This window comes from Lepisma saccharinum, chromosome 23 (assembly GCF_977018435.1).
Source record: "Lepisma saccharinum chromosome 23, izLepSacc3.1, whole genome shotgun sequence".
In the NCBI taxonomy this organism is placed as follows: domain Eukaryota; kingdom Metazoa; phylum Arthropoda; class Insecta; order Zygentoma; family Lepismatidae; genus Lepisma; species Lepisma saccharinum.
The window spans coordinates 47,093,757-47,112,553 of NC_139251.1; the positions used below are offsets into that span (position 1 = coordinate 47,093,757).

The 18,797-nt window shown below is 41.2% G+C and overlaps 2 protein-coding genes across 3 annotated transcripts in view; both read right to left on the reverse strand.

Moving 5' to 3' along the window:
• The window catches only part of sbm (L-type amino acid transporter sobremesa), a 199,233-nt gene extending 196,038 nt beyond the window's left edge, over positions 1 to 3,195 (reverse strand). The window contains exon 1 of one of the 2 annotated variants that reach the window (XM_083110004.1): positions 3,089 to 3,195. In XM_083110004.1, the coding sequence (XP_082966130.1) occupies positions 3,089 to 3,125 (37 nt within the window). In that variant the 5' untranslated portion in view covers positions 3,126 to 3,195. Of the gene's footprint in view, positions 1 to 2,609; positions 2,714 to 3,088 lie in introns of those variants that run through there. The other variant, XM_083110007.1, reaches the window with a different exon arrangement.
• Positions 3,196 to 13,598: 10,403 nt separating this feature from the next.
• Positions 13,599 to 14,300, reverse strand: LOC146005487 (uncharacterized). Its single transcript, XM_083144732.1, has one exon. It carries the CDS (start codon positions 14,298 to 14,300, stop codon positions 13,599 to 13,601), a length of 702 nt encoding a protein of 233 aa, XP_083000858.1.
• Positions 14,301 to 18,797: the final 4,497 nt, after the last annotated feature.

Consider the following 18,797-nt stretch of genomic DNA (forward strand, 5'->3'; position numbering starts at 1 on the left):
TATTATAGACAATTTCAGTTAACTTTTGGGTCGAGTTATGCGCAGGACCGCCAATTAAATTCTGGGGGAGCTGGAGTAATGTTAATTTTTAAGCCCTGCTAATTATGTATACACCGCATTTATTCCCATTCAACCCGCTACACCGATCATAATTACACTAATAAACATTATATTTCAAATCGCAATCCTATTTCAAATACATGTTCATTTATTTCAATTAAGGAAAATCATGGACGTCGGAACCGGGAGAGGGGTGAGAATCGTCAGTAATCCCGAAAATTATACAATATGGATTCAACTGGATACATGAATATTTTCAAAAGTATTTCATTTTCTGTGCTAAAGAGGAAACTCCTGTCAACCTTACAACCGCTAGATACCTTGGAGTATTCATCTAGTTGGAGTATTCATTTTGTCATCATGTTCCAACATGGCGGACGAATTACAGATTTTTCCACATCGTGTAAGAAGAATTTCTGCTCAAATTTGCACGGACTACGATAATTGATGCAAGTTAATGGCATCAAATGACCTAAAAGGTTTTAAGGTATAATTTAACAATACAGGGAATTTCTCCAATTTGTTTGAAATTTCGGATACTTACTAATTTGGGTCTCCTAATCACGAATCTGCACTTAAAATTTGGCGCTCATGTATAGAAATTCCTGAATTATGGCTAGCCCCACGGACCATTGGCGCTAGCCCCACGAACCATTGGCGCGTGGTTAGGTTAGGCTAGGTTAGGTTAGGTTAGGAAACATAGTTAAATTTTAGGGTCGTAGTAATATCAGGAATATATATATTTCGTTCTTTAAGTATTCGAAACGGAAAATCTTGCGATAAATAATGAGCAATTGTGCATTGTCGGTTGCGATGACTGACCCTCTTATTTTGCAAGTTTGACACGTGAGCGCCAAATTTTAACTTCAGATTCATGATTAGGAGCCCTAATTTAGTGAGTATGCCGAATTTCAAACAAAATGGAGAAATTCCCGGTATTGTAAAATCGCTCCGCGATTGGGTTCCAAAATTGGGGTGACAAGGTGACAAAACAGGAGGGGGGAGATAATCACGTGGTAGATAAGGTTTAGCATAGTGCCACTGGTAAAGAGCAATGGGGAAGAGGAAAAGGAAATTGGAAAACTAAGAGATGGATGCTTTGATTTGGGACACCCCTTCGATAACCTTTTAGTGCAACTTGAAAAGTATTGTATTGCATTTGATCATCTCGATATTGTGAGTGAGCGTGTAAACAGAGTTCAATTATATTTTAGCGTAAGTTCAATTACGCTAAAATATAAACATTTTCACAAAATCTTTCAAAAATCTTATCGCCTTCAAATTTATGATTAATACACAATGTTATACGAACAGTAGTTTTTCCCTATCGCAAAGTTAAGAAACTCTGGGTCCATGAGAAAATTAATATCGTACGAAAAAGCTACGTGTGCATATTTTGCGACGTAGTAAACTGTATTTGCAGTACAGGAAGGATTTCCTATTAATTTCTACGGGAAAAAAATATGTTTATATTATGCACAAACCAAATCTTGGCATTTCAACTTTGTTACAATTAGATGAGTCACGGGCAATACAAATGGGACACCTTGATCCTGAAATACACGCTTCCCTGAAAGGCATCATGTGTGTAGCATAACTATGGTGGTGCTATAAGATGCCATTTTAAATTGGCTATTCACAAATGCACTTATCGCCGTAGATTTAGGCCACACACATAACGTCTTGCAGGGAAGTGAATATTTCAGGATCTGCTCATAGGTGTTCCAATTTCACATTTGATTGCCGGTGGGTGGCTGTACACATTACGATTCTTTTGGGGGGAGATGGGACGACTTGGACATGCTAAAAACAAGCCTCCCAGGAACCTCTTATGCTTATCTCCTCTTGCGTAAAAATTCACGTGGAATGTGGTTTGGTTGTAAAGTCGCTTTCGATTGAAAACAAAATGACAGTTGCTTATCCAACACATATCAACCATGACAGTGCTCAATATATGCATTCAATCTGGTAAAAACAAGTTGTTACGTGAAGTACGGACTAACATTAAGTTCAACAGTTAATATTCTCCCACGTTGAGTTTCTGCAAAGCAAAAGAAACCGCGCCTTCGTGACGTAGTTTGGTTTCGTGGCAACCGGGCATTATCGATCTTCGCTAGGCTCATTCAAGGCTCCACGTCAATTATGGCGATGAGTAACGCATGAACATCTTACTAACTACACGCGTACGTGCTTCTCTGTACCTGGTTACCCACAGCCACGTCAAATACAAACAAGCATAATTTATGCTAACACAACTGACACTGCTGTTGTATCTATGTGAGAAACATATTTGCACCGTTGAAGACGTGTTTTGTAGTGTCCACGCTTTCATAATTTCCACCAATCGAACATAATAACTATTACTGGAATTGCGTCAGAATGCCGGTACGCCAATTGCATCGAACTATACCCCATATGACGAAATCGTCACCGAAGCTTGGTTTGCCATTGCACACGAATATGATTTGACAAATAATGACGTTACGACACTTTACACAAAACGTACACGTTGAATACCAACATCGTGTGACATGTCACATTGCACTTACCTTGTATGTGGTTGCCATGATGATGCATTTCTCACCAAACCACAGAGTGCAATATTGGTTACGTCCGGGCGCGTTCATGACCCACTAAACAGTGTAGCAGACGACGCTCTCGTCTTACGTGCAGCACCACACCGGCCGGCGCATGGTCAGAACGACGTTGCAACACATTGGCGGGAACCTAACTGGAAGCTGGTTTGCCAAATATAGGGGGCGCGACCACACCGCGCAGGATAGGAATTGGATACGAGAGCATAGGAGACTGTACCCATGACTGACTGACTGACATGACCCTCCAACCTTGAAGCGGAGTTCGAGGTTAAGCGAGTTCGAAGTTCCGCAGCAGCTTGACCTAGCTTTTTCGCTTGAGCGTAAGGAACTGTGGGAGTATTGTTGTGTCTCGTTGGTGTCGCATTACCCCCCCCCCCCTTCCCCCATTCCCATTCCGTGATTGTTGAATGCGTACGAGACTGAATACTCACCTCCGAAGGAAACATCCCCAGCGCCACCTGGCCCCATGTACTGCAGCTGCGATTCTGGGAATAATTTGATTCGGGCACAGGTTGACCCTAGCAATGTACCAAAAATAAAGATGTCACGTGGATAAGGTCTGACTTGTATCGAGGCTTTGTGAACACGGAGCGCTGCACCAAGTTACTTCTTCCAATTCACGTGTTACATTGGGGAAGATTGGTGTTTCGTCGTGATTAAAATAGTCATGCTGTTGGAACAAACAATGCATCAATTATGTAGCTACTGTCAGCGCCATGGATTTCATCTACGTTGTGTCTCTGGTAGCTCTTTAATCCTTTGATTGTGACTACAGCGGACAAAGAAAGCTAATTTTTAATGTTTTATTATTTTATTCACAATTTTTATTAATTCCTATCATGTATAGTGTTATTGGTTCATCTTGTATTTTATACGCTGACGATCTCAAAGTTTTAGGGTAATGAAAAATGGATCAAATGTTTTAAAGTTACAAAATGAATTAATCACATGAACCTGTTTGAGTGCTGAGGAAGGGGATGATCTCGTCATATGTAAATTTTGTGCTTGATTGATTACTGCATTTTGCTACACGATGCTAATATACGTATGTTGAAAACAAAAATGAAAAATACTTCCTGTCTTGTCTTCTTATTCTATTTTTCATGGTAACTTGAGTTTTTGTTCTTTCAAATATAATTTGCATTGTTTCATATGAGTACCCCATTTTACCCAACCGGTTGTCCAAAACGGGGACGTTGCACATGTTCCAGAAAAAAAATCTTTTCCTGCCTGCCCTAATTTTTTTCTTTCAAAGAACCCTGTTTCCTGATATTGTACGACCTACTGAGAAAAGAAAAAGGTTGTAACATTCTTTTAATTGATAACTTTGTCTAGATTAAAATATGTCAGTGCATTATTCCTATCGTAACGACATACAGGTTGTCCTAAATGATTGGAGCTGTTTCAAATATTATTTGTAACTATAGTATTAGATGCAATTTGTTCGAATGTGATGTTAGAGGACAAGTATCTCACAAAGTTTTGTTTCCTGTTGCAAGTGTTGTACGTTTCCGCCGCACCAGTAGTTAGGATGACAACAAACAGCGGGAAGCATCCGCTGTCCTCGAATTTCATGTAAGTCGCTCAACGACGATTTAGAACGAAGTTCAGTCAAGATCCACCAAGTGCAAACTCCATGCGACGATGATATGAACAGTTCATAGCTATACAGGATGCATCTGTAAGGGAAAATCAACAGGTCATCCTCCAGTGCCAGAACAAACAATTGAGCGTGTACGGGCCAGTTTTCTGCATAGCCCCAAAAAGTCAAAGCTGAGAGCAAGCAAGGAATTGGATATTCCACGAGCGACCGCATGGAAGATCTTTCGGAAACGGATGAAGCTGAAGCCATACCGCTTGCAGTTTCTGCAATCACTAAAACTCTCAAAGTCATTCGCTTTGAGTTTTGTACACGATTTCAAGAGCTTATTAAAGAGCATGTTGTGATAAACTTGTGTTCAGTGATGAAGCGACATTTTGGCTTAGTGGCACGGTGAACATGCACAATGCGCGAATCTGGGGAACAGAAAACCAGCATGGCGTCGTTGAGCATATTGACATGTTTCAACGCGTTTGGAAAGAACTTGCATCATTTCACTCTGTCCTTTGTACCAACAATGATGACAGGTGGTTTATGCTCAATTCATCGTCAATTTACAGAATTCCCCAATTGTGATAACACCAGAGCGCAGGGACGTAGCTAGGTTGATAAGTGTGGGAGGGCGCAAATGTCAGAATTTTCTTCATCAAGCCATTAAGGAAATGAACAACATTATGTTTAGCTTTTTAGAATACTGCAGGACTTTCAAAACACTCTGTGTATATGTATGCGTCTATGCATGCGCGTGCACTCCAGTACAGCAAGGCCAGCAGTGGTGGCACACAGCATAACTGTTACAAATTAATTCTTTAACTTTTGGTTTCTCATTATTTCTTCCGGGTTGCCTCAACAGAATATCAATCTGCATGCCTCCAAGGTTCGTCCCTGTCCGATATGGTACCATCAACACCGTCTCGCGGCGTGATGACAAAACATCTGCGTAGTATCACCCTGGCCATCCTGTAGCCTGAGTACAATGCCACCAGGAACCCGAGAAATCCCCCGGCAACCTTGAAGGGTCCAATTGGAGTGCGGTTGTGTTTTGTTCTCCAGCCCGTAAGGGATGGAAGAAAGCCGAGAGTGCCATCGGTTCAGCTGCTGATGTCCTTAGTGTTGCGAACTGCACGATTAAGTGTCCAAGTGTACTGTCAGCGATGCAGCATATCAGGGGTACCCACAGGGAGGACTATGGCGCAAGTTGCCCCATCGAGATTTTTTGGGGGATTTTTCCCCTTAAAATTATATATAATTCAACATTTCTATCTTTTTCCAAAATATATGTAAAGATTTTACACCTTAAATGCACCATATTTAATCCATTAGATGAAGAAAAGAAAGTGTTTAAGGGTATTATCGAAGGTTAAGGGGGGGATTTCCAACTTTTACATATTAGGCCTTAATTGACGTGTGGGTTCTGGGGGGATTCTGAATTAAATTTTGGGGGACCAGTATCCCACTCCAGGTCTTAGATTATGGCGGTTATTTTATTAGAGGGGGATTCAGCATTAAATTGAGGGGATATCTAATTCTTGTGTATTACTATTGCCTTAGACTGTTGCGGAAATTCTGGTGTGGAGACTGAGAATTAATATTTTGGAGGAGGCAATATCCATTCTTCAATATCAACAATAAGTCTAAAATTGATTATTAAATTTAAAGGGGGAGAGAGAAAGCTTTTGATAAAGTGTTAAATCTTAGATTGTCAAGGGATTTCTGTAGTGGAGAGAGAATTCGAACACTAAATTTTGGAGAAACTGGAAAAGACTAAGAAAGTATTGACATCCTATTAAATTAATATTCTTGAAAGCCTGCAAAGAAATGGATGTAAAAATTTTCTTGCTCGCAATGATGTGTTAATAGGATGCGTGTTTGGCACTTTAATGAGGTGAATGTGAAGTTTTATACTATAGCTGCATTACAAGACAAGCTATATTCTCGATTATGATAAACGATTTTAGGGGTGGTCTTGAGTGACGGGCATCTCTGTTTAGGAAGGAGGGACAGATCAAGTATAGTGTTCAGTAAAGCTAAGAAAAAGTTACTTTCGGTAGACACGCTGTCGTAATTAAATACTTTGTGCGGATTACGATATGGTTTGAGGGCGCGAACGATATGATTTGGGGGAGATGTGTCATTGGCATTGGGGGGGATGGTCACCCCTGTAGCATATCCACCAAGCTAGTTAAAATTTATATTCATAAATAAACTATAAAGTTTCTAAACACAAAATATGATAGCTGACATACGGATGACAGATTCTATGTGAAGATAAACGTTTCAGAGCTTTCGGTCTATTAAGAGACCAACATGTCCATGGATACATCCGCCAAATAGAGTTGGTAAAATTTGCTGGCCGCGGTCACACTTTGTTCAAGCGCTTTCCGAGGTGAAAAGTTAGTGTTTTTCGGACGGGTTAATTTCTATTTGTTTGCTTCAAAAACTTTAGTGTTGGCATTGTTTACTATTTACTACGGAAAGAACTACGTGGAGCCAAAGTGGACTTATGAATATTGCAATGTGTGAAAATCTTGAACATTGTTTCAATCATCCGCGATCGTCTGTTGCATTAAATACGTTTGACAACAGACCAACTGAAATTCGAAAAAAATAACAACTGCGCCAGGACATTCATCTTTCGCCTTAGAGACGGTATGGAAACAGTATCATGTAGAGTGATAATTTTTTTTTTCAGTATAGACCGTGTTAAAAATGTAAACATAAACATTGGTGAGGTCTTGCCCGGTCCCCCCGGAACTTCCGGTTTAGACCAGTCCCCGTTGTTACCCGTGCAGATTCACCGGCATACGAAGTAAGAAATGAGCGCTTGTTTTCATCAGTTGTGCGACAATAGTCAAGAAAGATATTTGTTAAGAATTTTATTTCCTAAACAGTATACAAGATATGGATACATAGAACGATTTTTTATTATTTTATGTATAAGGATAAAAGTAGTCAAACTACTTTCGGAGGTATGTGCTTATGCCCTGGTACCTGAAAATTAACCCAGGGCGTCAGTTCCGTGAATTTTTTACGGATTCCCCCGCTTTTCTTTGATTCATCCTTGATTTCCATTTATTTTTTTTAATTACAATAATTCACTGTGACATTGGCAAGAATGTCCCAGTGTGAAGAACCAAATTTGTTCGGTTTTCCTGAATAAAGTTGGTTTCACATCATTCTACAAGGTAAGAAGATTAAGATAAACGTTAGAAATAGTAGGAAGTAAATAAGTGTTAGTGTTTAACATTAATATTATTTATGATCACAGATACGAAATTACATAAGTGTGTAATTGGGTGGGTAATGTTTTCTTAGGATAAGTTTTATTGTGTGTCGTGTGCATTAGTGTTGATGGATGAGATGAGGAAGGGACATTAACACGATTCTATGAATGTTAAGCAGGGTCTATGTTCTAGTATGTTATGTTTGAGATAGTGAGAGTATTATTGGCTTTGAGATGTACGTATTAATAGTAGGAAGAGATATGAAAGAACGAGTGGTACCTGATGCAAGGAGACTTGCGGGAGACCAGCAAGAGTTGGTCGGACTGGGATGAACATCGGTACGACGGTTGGTGCCCGGGACATCATCAGGAAGGGAAGAAGTAGGGAGGGATTTCCTGGGAAGTATCGGGTACATTAGTACGTTCGGTAGTGGAAATATAGAGAATTGTCAAGAATCAGTGAGAGAAGTTTGCAGTGTGTTTAGTAACGAGAATATAGAAGGGGGTGTAAGATTACAGTTTAAGAAAGAAACGAAAAAGAAAAATCTGGGTTAAATTCGGTTGGTTCCTGGGTCGAGTCCTTGCAGTGTCATCCTTTGCCTTTCTCCGGGGAGGCGTAACCTTTTTTTTCGTTTTGGCGTATCACTGTCTTGTGTATTAGTGTCTCCTTCTTGATGTTCCTGTGGGAGGTTCTGCTTCATTATCCTATTGGTGATCTTAGTCCTAAGGAGGGATGTCCTGTTGTTGAGTTTGTCGAAGGTGGATTCTTTGTGATCTTCTGGGGGGTATATTACATTCCGGAGGTAGGGGTTGAATGGGGAGGTGAGTGATGCCGGATTTGAAGAGGGAATGTTCCTCTTTCGACACCAGGTTTGTTAAGTCGTTTAGTAACGTAAAGTGCTCGGGATTTCTTATTAACTGGTACGTGTTGAAGTTTGGTAGCTTTTGTCTTAAATCTTCGATTTGTTTGTTCGATGTGTGGCAAAAGAAGGCTTTATGTTCCGGTGTGTCCGTCTCGGTTTTACATTTCAGGCTTTTATCAGTCTGTCTGAGGTTGTGCTTATTTAGGTGTTGACCGTAGGGACCGTGTCCCGTTAGGAAATGTATGAGACCTCTCGTGGGATGGAAATGGTCCATCGAAAGTCGTTCTTTTATGTTTGGAAGGAAGCTGTGAAGTCTCCTTCCTTGCGTAGCTTGTGTCCATTCCTGTTGCCAGACGCTAAACAAGTGGTTGTAAATTTCTGGTACCGTGGCAGGGCGTATTCCAATTAGTTTATAGATTTCGTCCTCTTGTCCATTTCTAAAGTAATACTTTTGATGCTCTAGTTTTAATAACGATTTCAATAGGCTGTAGGCCCGCAATCATGAGAAGAGCCAGGGTTGAGGTTGTTCTGAATGCACCCGTAAGGCGAAGTATCACTTTGCGTTGTGAAAATCTCAATCTGTTTTTAATGTACTGTTTACTGGTTTCCATGGCCCACAGGGGCGAGCCATAGGAAATAATAGAATTATATATGGTAATGAGATATGTTTTATGTGTGATAGTGGAAGGTTGTAGTTTGCGGAACTCAATGTGGCTAGACTGTTTATAGTTGTTTCGGCCTGGGTTGTTGCCAGGGCTATGTGTCTGTTAAAAAACATCTTCTCTTGAAGAGTAATACCAAGGTATTTAGCTTCTCTTACTCTTTTTAAGTTTCTTTCTCTGAGTTTGATTTGAGGGTTTCTTTGTAACTTCCCCTTAAGGATAATATAATGAGTCTTTTCCGAAGCTATTTTGAGTTTAGCATGATCACACCAATTGGATAGCATATTGATTGCAGTAGATGCTTTATCTTCGATTTCCCTTCTTGAGTTACCGGAAGTGAGCATGATAATGTCATCCGCATAAGCTATGATCTGGTCTATGTCTGGATGGTCTTGTAGTTTTATAAGCGCAGGCTCCAAGTTAGTATTCCAAAGCTCGGATCTCAGAATGGAACCCTGAGGACAACCTTTTGACGTGATCTTACTCATTTGTAGATCCGGATATTTGATGCTAACTGTTCTGTTAGAGAAATAACTTTTCAGAAGTAGGAAGAGTGTACCTGGGCAGTTCATATTTTTAAATGTTTGAAAAAGGCTGGGCCACCACAAGTTGTCGAATGCCCCGGCGATGTCCACCATGATTCCAACCATGTACTTGTTTGGAGTGTTTTGTGTTGTAGACGATAGCAGGCGTAATGCATCGTCAGTGCATTTACCTTTCGTGAACCCAAATTGTATCCCTGATATGGGTTTGAGCAGGCGAAATTCTTTGAGTCTTTTTAGGATAAGTTTCTCGAAGAGTTTTCCCAAAACGTTGAGATTTGTTAAAGTTCTACTATGAAGGAGTGGACGTCTAGAATCCGTCGGATGATCAACTGCAGAGCAGATTATTAAAATATGACATGTCTTTGTGGCCGCCAGTTGTATAGCACACTACGTACATACAAGTATCTCATGTACACGAACGTTTAGATATATTCAATTTTTAATTTGTAAATGGAAAAGTGAGGGAAAGATAATTCTATAAAACTAGTGATATTATTATATTATAAAGTATGCTTAAGTAAATCTTTGCCAACAAATCTGCAGAAGTAATGACACATAACAAATGTAGTAAATATATGTGCTTTCAACGTCGCCTCTCCGCCTGAGGGATTTAGGGAAAACCTATGATATTGCATGCTACTTTCACTTGCACGAATTTACTTCAAGCAACAAGGGAGTTTTCAGACTGAAGCGACAAGCGATATCGGGATCTCGCACAGAAGCATTTGATTAAAAGCAAACCATTCACCAGTCACGCTTGCGGAAATAACAGGCCGGGGCAACACAATGCACGGTACTGATAAAACGGCCCAGTCCGAGCGACAAGCGACACCTGCAATTTGTGGTTCAGAAGGTGTTGTTTATTTTTTAATGTTGGTTTCCAAGAGAGACGTATCGCTGCAGTCTGAAAGCTTCCCTTCGAACCAATTCACCACGAGAAAATGCACGTGTCGCTTGAACTGGACTGTTGTTTTCTCAGTACCATACAACGTGTCGCCTCGCTCTGCTGTACTCGTATGCAAGGTGAATTGTTTCCTTTAGAGTAAAGGGGCTGTTGCTTGTTGCTTCGGTGTGTAATCTCTGTGCCACTTAAAATAAAGTGAATCCTCAGTGATCAATGAAATTTTTCGAACCGAAGCGACATGACAAGCAGCACCTGATGCTCAGATTCCCAATGGCGTGTATTGTGCCCCCTGAGACTTGATTTCCCATGACCGGTAAATGCTTATTTATAGACTAAATGGACCTGTGTCGCTTGTCACTTCGGTACGAACCACTGCTGTCGCGTGTCGCTTCGGTTTGAAACCTCACTAAGAGGCGTGCTTTTCACCACAACGCAATACGCAGAGAAACGATCAACATGCTTGTAACAAAATGCAAGTCGTAAAAATCCTTTCCGGGTACCAATCCTTTCTCGTTCTGCTTGTATCAAAAGGTTTCGTCTCTCTACGTCGTTCGGAAACCTACGAAGTGATACTTGACTCAATAAATTTGTTCCCGATTGAACTGTGCAACCATATGCTACACAGCTGACACCCTATTTCCTTGTAAAAGAATCTCCACTTTGCCCTTTCATATTAATGTCCATAGCATCGTAAGCGTAACCGGATGTTCGAGGGGGACCAGACGAGTGCGCATGCTCCGCAGTAGCTCCGCCTTTAACACCGTCTATAACGTACCATGTACAATGAATTCTTCTTCTTCTTCTTCTCCTCCTATGGCACTGCAGCCAGATATCGAGCCCTGGCCTCCATAATAGAGCCCCTCCATGCTTCTCTGTCCAATGCTTTCCTCCTCCAATTTCTCATTCCTAACATTCCTTTCACATCTTCCTCCACCGCCTCCATCCATCTTCTCCTGGGTTTCCCTACAGATCTTCTACCTCCTATTGTTCTATAAGCCACTATCTTGGGTATGCGATGTGCATCCATTGTTTGGACATGTCCTGCCCACTCTAGTCTTTTAAATTTAATAAAGTGGGATATACATAATTATTTGTATAGATGGTACAATTCATTGTTATATCTTAAGCCCCTATCACACGGAACTGGATTTCTAGTAGGAATGCTCTAGTTGACGCTGGACTGACTACCCATTTGCTAGTTTTCCCCTCACACGGTACTTGTTACACCGTACTTGTCGATAGTCTTTCGTTCCCATAATGGCGGCCGCGCGAGATGTAAACAACGTATCACTTCACACTTTTAAAATACGATAACTATTCAACCGAAAGGAATATCGCGTCATATTAAATAGTTTTGGGTAGAGAAGAATGGCGCTGATAAAATACATACTTTACAACGTTCACTATACACGTATGGAAGAATATTTTAGTTTATCAATTGTAAACACCGTGCACTCGGTCACCATAGATGGTACTCGACATGCCTTTCGTGCTGTATGCACTCGGAAACCACAGACAAAAAACGCTACTTTGCAAACTCACAGATTATCTTCACATGGCGAAACTTTGCTCTGATTGGCTGTTCCACAGAATCTAGTCGAAGAATTAGTAGCAATTAGAACATGTCCTATTCCTCCAAACCAGTCAAGCAGTCAGCCAGGCAGCCATGATTGCTACCTAAAAAGTTAGTTCAGCGCCAATCTACTAGAAATCCAGTTCCGTGTGATAGGGGCTTTAGTCTCCATCCATCTCTGTCTCTTACTGGTTCCCATATTCCTCTCATAATTTTCCTTTCAAAAGCATCCAGGTCCATCTCGGATTTCTTATTGAACGTCCAGCTCTCGCTTCCATAGTGCAATGTTGATCTGATTATAGATTTATATAGTTTAACCTTAGTTACTCTGTGTACTTCCCTGGTTTTGAATATCGGCAATAGGGAAAAATTAACTTTGTTTCCCTGATTTATTCTCCTTTTGATTTCATAGCTTTCATTTCCATCTTTATGTATTTTTGCTCCCAAATATACAAATTCTTCTACTAGGTCAATATCGTCATCACTTACTGATGTTGTTTTTCTTGCATCATATACCTTGGTCTCTCGACTCTGGATCATCAAATGAATTCTTGGATCTCTTAATTTTTCGGGATCTAATTCTCCATCGGAAAATGTCACCGCACGCCACTGCATCTATGATGGGGAAGTACAATCAATTAAGTTAATATTCTAACAAGGTGTGTTTTATACAGCGTATATTGATGCAATTGTAGGTTGAATTCAATTGTATCTTCTGCAAATATACTGTATAAAGAAACAAATTGTCGGAGTACTAAGTGAGGTAGTGAGGTGAATATACAAAGGAGTCAGAGGCGCCACCACAATTTTTTGTCTGGGGCAGAGCTAAGTATTTAGATCCATTGGCGTTGCAATAAATTTTTATTGCAGGTCAGCTCAATGATAAAATTTTAATAAAAATAATTAGTAGTAGTAGTAGTAGTTATAATTATTATTTTTAATTAAAAACACAATTCATAATAAATGTATTCTCATCATTATTATTATATAAATATTATATGATATGGGAGACCTTTCAACTCGATCCACCACATGAATGATTATCCAGCACATTTTTCTTTTTATATATATTTTTTTGGCATTTGCATCATCGGGAAATGACAGAATTATAGATGTACCTTCCTTTGGAAGAGATTGGATACCTCCCTCCATCTTAAAAGATCGATTTAATATATTTGATTCCAGCGCCATCATCGGGAAATGGCTGAACGGCAAATTATTAACGTCCCATAGAATAAGATTGGAAGCTGTTAAAAGTGTAATTTTAATATACAGGGTGGGCCAAAAGTCAGGTGACAGCATTGTCATAGGAAAGGCTGGTGTGTTGGAAGTCCCTTTGGCCACGTGTGATGTTTGAGGGGTGCGGCCAACCCAAGGACACATGTGACCACCCCGGGCGCCATCTTGGAATCCGCCATCTTGAATGCAACTTAGGTTTCTTAAATGGAAACATAGGCATGTGACATATGATTTCCAATTGTTTTTTCGTCAGGAGTTCAATGCCGCAAACCGTTTTGTCTTATCGTGAACCTTTTCCTAATTATGGCCTGTCTTTCCTTCTTTGCCTCTCCTCACAACACATGCTTGAAATGACCACCCTCGTGCACAATGGTTTGTGCCACAAGCCTCTTCCAGTCCTCATGCACAGCCAGCAATGTCTCTGGACGCACAGCAGCATAGGCATTCACAATCCGCTGCACCAGATTCTGTAAATTCTGGATTTTCACGGCGTAAACCATGGCCTTGTTGCGGCCCCACAGGTAGAAGTCGAGAGGCGTAAGGTCCAGTGTCCGTGGGGGCCATTCTACCGGTCCCCGACGCCCGACCCACTTCCCAGGGAACTGCTGGTCCAGGTAGTCCCGTAAACAATGTCCGTAGTGGGGAGGAGCTCCATCCTGCTGGAAGAACGTTGGGTATGAACCGTCCTCCGACAAAACCGACGGAAAAATCTCCTCATCCAACAGTCGTTGGTAGTGGTCGGCGTTCAGCGTGCCGAAGATGAAAAATGGGCCAATGTTCATAGTGCCAAAAATACCACACCATACCATAACCTTCCCGGAACCAACGATCCGCGATGCATCAATCCAGTGTGAGTTGTTATCACTCAAGTAACTGTGGTTTTGTTTGTTCACTTCTCCGTTTACGTAAAAAAGTGCCTCATCGGAGAACAACACTTGCAAGGGGAGATCCGGGTTGGTCTCCAGTTCCTCCGTCGCCCATTCGGCAAACTGTACGCGACGATCAGGATCGCCCTCTGTCAGATGCTGGTGCATCTGAATTTTGTATGGGTGCCACTTGTTAACGGCAAGTATCCTCCGTATGGACGTTCGGCTAACTCCAGATTCAAGGGCGATACGTCTGGTGCTTTTGGAGAAGGATGCGAGGGCAGCGATAGTGCTTGCCTCATCTGTTGAAGTTTTCGGGCGACCACTGCGTGCTTTATCGGCCACAGATCCCGTCTTTCGGAATATGCTGATGAGTTTGGCCACACCATTGTGGGAAATGGGCTCATTATCGCGGTGTAATGCATTAAACTCTGCAGCCACCCACGCGAGCTCCGATTTCCACACATGAGGATGATCCCCACACGTTCTTCGGTCGTCAGCACCATCATTCAGTCAGTGATACCTGCATAGATAAAACAGGCCATAATTTGGAAAAGGGTCACGATAGGACACAACGGTTTGCGGCATTGAACTCCTGACGAAAAAACAATTGGAAATGATATGCCACATGCCTATGGTTCCATTTAAGAAACCTAAGTTGCGTTCAAGATGGCCGATTCCAATATGGCGCCCGGGGTGGTCACATGTGTCCTTGGGTTTGCCCCTCCCCCCCAAACATCATAGGTAGCCAAAGTGGACCTCCAACACACCAGTCTTTCCTATGACAATGCTGTCACCTGACTTTTTGCCCACCCTGTAGTTGATTCCAGCGCCATCATCGGGAAATGGCTGAACTACAGATTATTTACGTCCCATAGAATAAGTTTGGATACCTACACATTTAAAGGGTGATTTTAATATAGTTGATTCCAGCGCCATCATCGGGAAAAGGCTGAACTACAGATTATTTACGTACCATAGAATAAGTCAGCTTTCATAAGGTGCGTTGCAAAATGATAAGAACGGTACCGCAGATAGCGAAATGGGGAAAACAAAAAACAAACGAAAATAAAAACGATGGCCACGGACACAGATAGACGTGTGTATTATACGAAAGCAGTTACTGTTCGCGCAGACGGGTATATGTACGAGCAAGTACGAAAGCATGGCACACGAGGTCGGCCGAGTGTTGCAAAATGATAAGAACGGAGCCAGGTAACGTCTTTCCCGTGACACCAGAGGCAGCGAATGAACACGTCTCAGCACGCACCAACGGCAGACAGTTGTTAACAGTGATTTGCCCAGGAAAGGTGGCGAGGAAGTCGTGCGGACAAGTGTAGTAGAATGGGCCGTGGAAAAGCGTTGTCAGAACGTGAAAAAGGCCAGATATTGGCTTATAAAGAAGAGGGAGTGGCTGCGAATGTGATCGCACGTCGGCTTGGGCGGAGTGCGTGTGTGGTGAACAATTATCTGCGATTAAGGGAACAATATGGTATAAAGAAAGGGCCGGGAAGGCCGCGAAAATTAACGCCGCGGCAGGAACGTTCTGTTGTGAGGAAGTTGGCAGCTGGGAACACATCACTTGGACAGTTGTCTCGCGATCCGAATATGCGTGTACATAAATCCACGCTCTGCAGGACTGTCAAACGGTGCAATCGTCTTCTCTATCACAAAGCTAAAGTACAGCCGCGACTCACTGCACAACATAAAGATCGGCGAGTCGACTGGGCCAGGACTTACGTGACGTGGAAGGAGGAATGGCGGCGTGTCATCTTCAGCGACGAGAAAAAAATCAATTTAGACGGTCCAGATGGCTGGCGGTATTATTGGCACGATCTACGCAAAGAGGAACGGATCTTCTCCAAGCGACAGCAAGGAGGGCAGTCTCTAATGGTGTGGGGTGGCTTCGGATATCATGGCACCACCAACCTAGCATTTCCTACGGGTCGTCTGAATGCACCAGCATACCAAACCATACTGGAGGACAACCTATTGCCTTTTGCTGCACACATATCTGACACCCCATGGGCGTTCCAACAAGACAACGCCACAATACACACGGCTGAATCCACTGTAATGTGGTTTCTGGAGAAGAACGTCTTTGCAATGGCTTGGCCTGCTAATTCTCCAGACGTTAATCCTATGGAGAACCTTTGGGGTATTCTTTGCCGAGCTGTATACGCCAATGGTACCCAGTATAACAACATCCACGGTCTACGACATGCTATTGTTGCTGCATGGAACGATCTCGATGTTACTCTGTTGCAAACACTCGTGGATAACATGTGTGATAGAGTTTTCCGTATTGTGCACCGACAAGGTTCCTTTATTGGCTAATAAGTGATAGTGTTCGTATCATTTTTCAACGGTCGGAGTGGCCTGTTTTGTCTTTTTTTCTAAACTGTACATATTGCCCTTGTTGTCACATGCCGGTTACTTTTCAGAACGATTTGTGTGCTCTTTCTGTAATAATATAACCATTGATTATATGTTCGTACTCTTATTTTCGTTACTTTGTACACTTTCCCACAGCGTTCTTATCATTTTGCAACGCACCTTACATGTTTAAAGGATAATTTTAAAATAGTTGATTCTAGCGCCATCATCGGGAAATGGCTGAACTAACTACAGACTATTTACGTCCCATAGAATAAGATTGGATTAAAACATGTTCAAAGGGTAATTTTAATATACACTGCTGTTTGTGAAAATTGCAACACCAAGAAGGAAACGTATGATTGAAATGAACTTTGTACCACAGATTAGGTACATGCCAATACACAAATGATTAGGGTTACAGACCTGTATATGATCTCTGACCTTGAGAATTTAGTATGGTGTGAAGCCCCCATGTGCTGCAAACAGAGCCTCTACACGTCGTGGCATGAAATCAAGGAGAGCTTGGATATGTTCCTGGGGAATCTCCCTCCACGCGGTTTGTATGCAAGTCCACAAAGCATTAACAGTGGTTGCTGGAGGACCATGGCGAACAAGTTGCCGACCAACCATATCCTGGACATGTTCGATGGGGGAGGTACATGATTAGTAGTTCTGCTACTTCCCGATGACGGCGCTGAAATCAACTATATTAAAATTACCCTTTAAACCTGTAAGTATCCAAACTTATTCTATGGGATGTAAATAATCTGTAGTACAGCCATTTCCCGACGATGACGCTGGAATCAATTATATTAAAATTACGCTTTTAATATGGAGGCTTCCAAACTTATTATATGGGACGCAGTGGCGTTACCGGGTTTAAACTCCCCGTTGAGCTTTTGGAATATTATGGAAAATTCTGTAGAAAAAAATTAAAAATGGCTAATTTATCACAGTCAAAGATCTGCAACAGTAATAAAAATATAAATAGTAATAATAATAATAATATTAACAATACTACTAATAATAATTTGAATTATTATTCCCATGTAGCATGGAGAAAAGCACAACATTTCAAACACACGCATCTTTAATAGTGAATGCCTTGAAAATAAACACAAATTCTTGAAAATTAAATATGAGGGCAACTATGATTTAAAAGAAAAAAGTTGTTTTGTACATCAGCTGCAACAATGTTCAAAGAACATGCATTTTTTTTTTCTGTGAACAATGAGCTTTAACTAAATAAAGTTCTTGGTTCATTGTAAGCTGCTAATGTAGACAAATGCGATGCCTACAAGAACACACGATCACCAGTCCACCTTCCCATTGTTTGCGCGGTACATTTGGATTTCTGAATTCGAACTACAATAAGCTTAACTATTGTGAAATGTTTTGTTGGTAAGAACAACGAGACAACCAGGTGTGAATTATAGTGCCCGTGCATAGTAGATTTTGAGAGCGGTATTGGTGTGTTTCTCATAAATCTTTACAGTGTAATTTGGGATTTGTCGATATGTCTAAACAATCTAAGGGGCTGCAAAGTTCAATAATGTTGAAGAAGTGCTTTGTGAATCACCTAGAAGTGATAAATGTGCTGGAATGTCTATAAACTTACTTTTGAACAAAAACATACACTCAGTGGAGTGGAATTTAGCAACATGTATTCTCCTGCGTCATCATCATCCTGGGTGAGTTCCCATAGGTAAAGGTAATGTAAATTCCCCCATGCATATAGCACCGTGTCATGAAAGAACGTGTAGTGGTGTGGTGGGCTCCACACATTCTCAATCTAGGACATTTTGGTGATCAGCACCATGCTCCGGCAGCATTTATCCCCCAGGGTTGCTCTCAGGTAACCATTGACATGATGCTGGGTGCGGGGACAAGGCTGGATAAATTCCAACCAATTCTGGGGATCTCCCACGAGGTTGTCAGACTAGACTAGCGCGGCTCCATGCTGCGGCTCCTTGGTTGAACTTCATATTTTGATTATTTCAATTAATTTAATATATTTGATTGTATTTAAAACATAAAAACTCCAAGAATTTGTTAACAATCGAATGACTAGAAATTAATTTTGTCTTATTGCTTTCATAAATATATTTAAGAAGATCTCTACTACTTAATAATAGTAGTGATATTACTAGTAACAGCAGCTGCATTAGTAGTAGTATTAGTAGTAATTAAACTAATTAATTAATTAGCAGTATTATTAATTAATTGTGAATATTATTAATTATTTAAAGTATAATAAAACAATCGTAATGTGAATTTGGAAAAAGT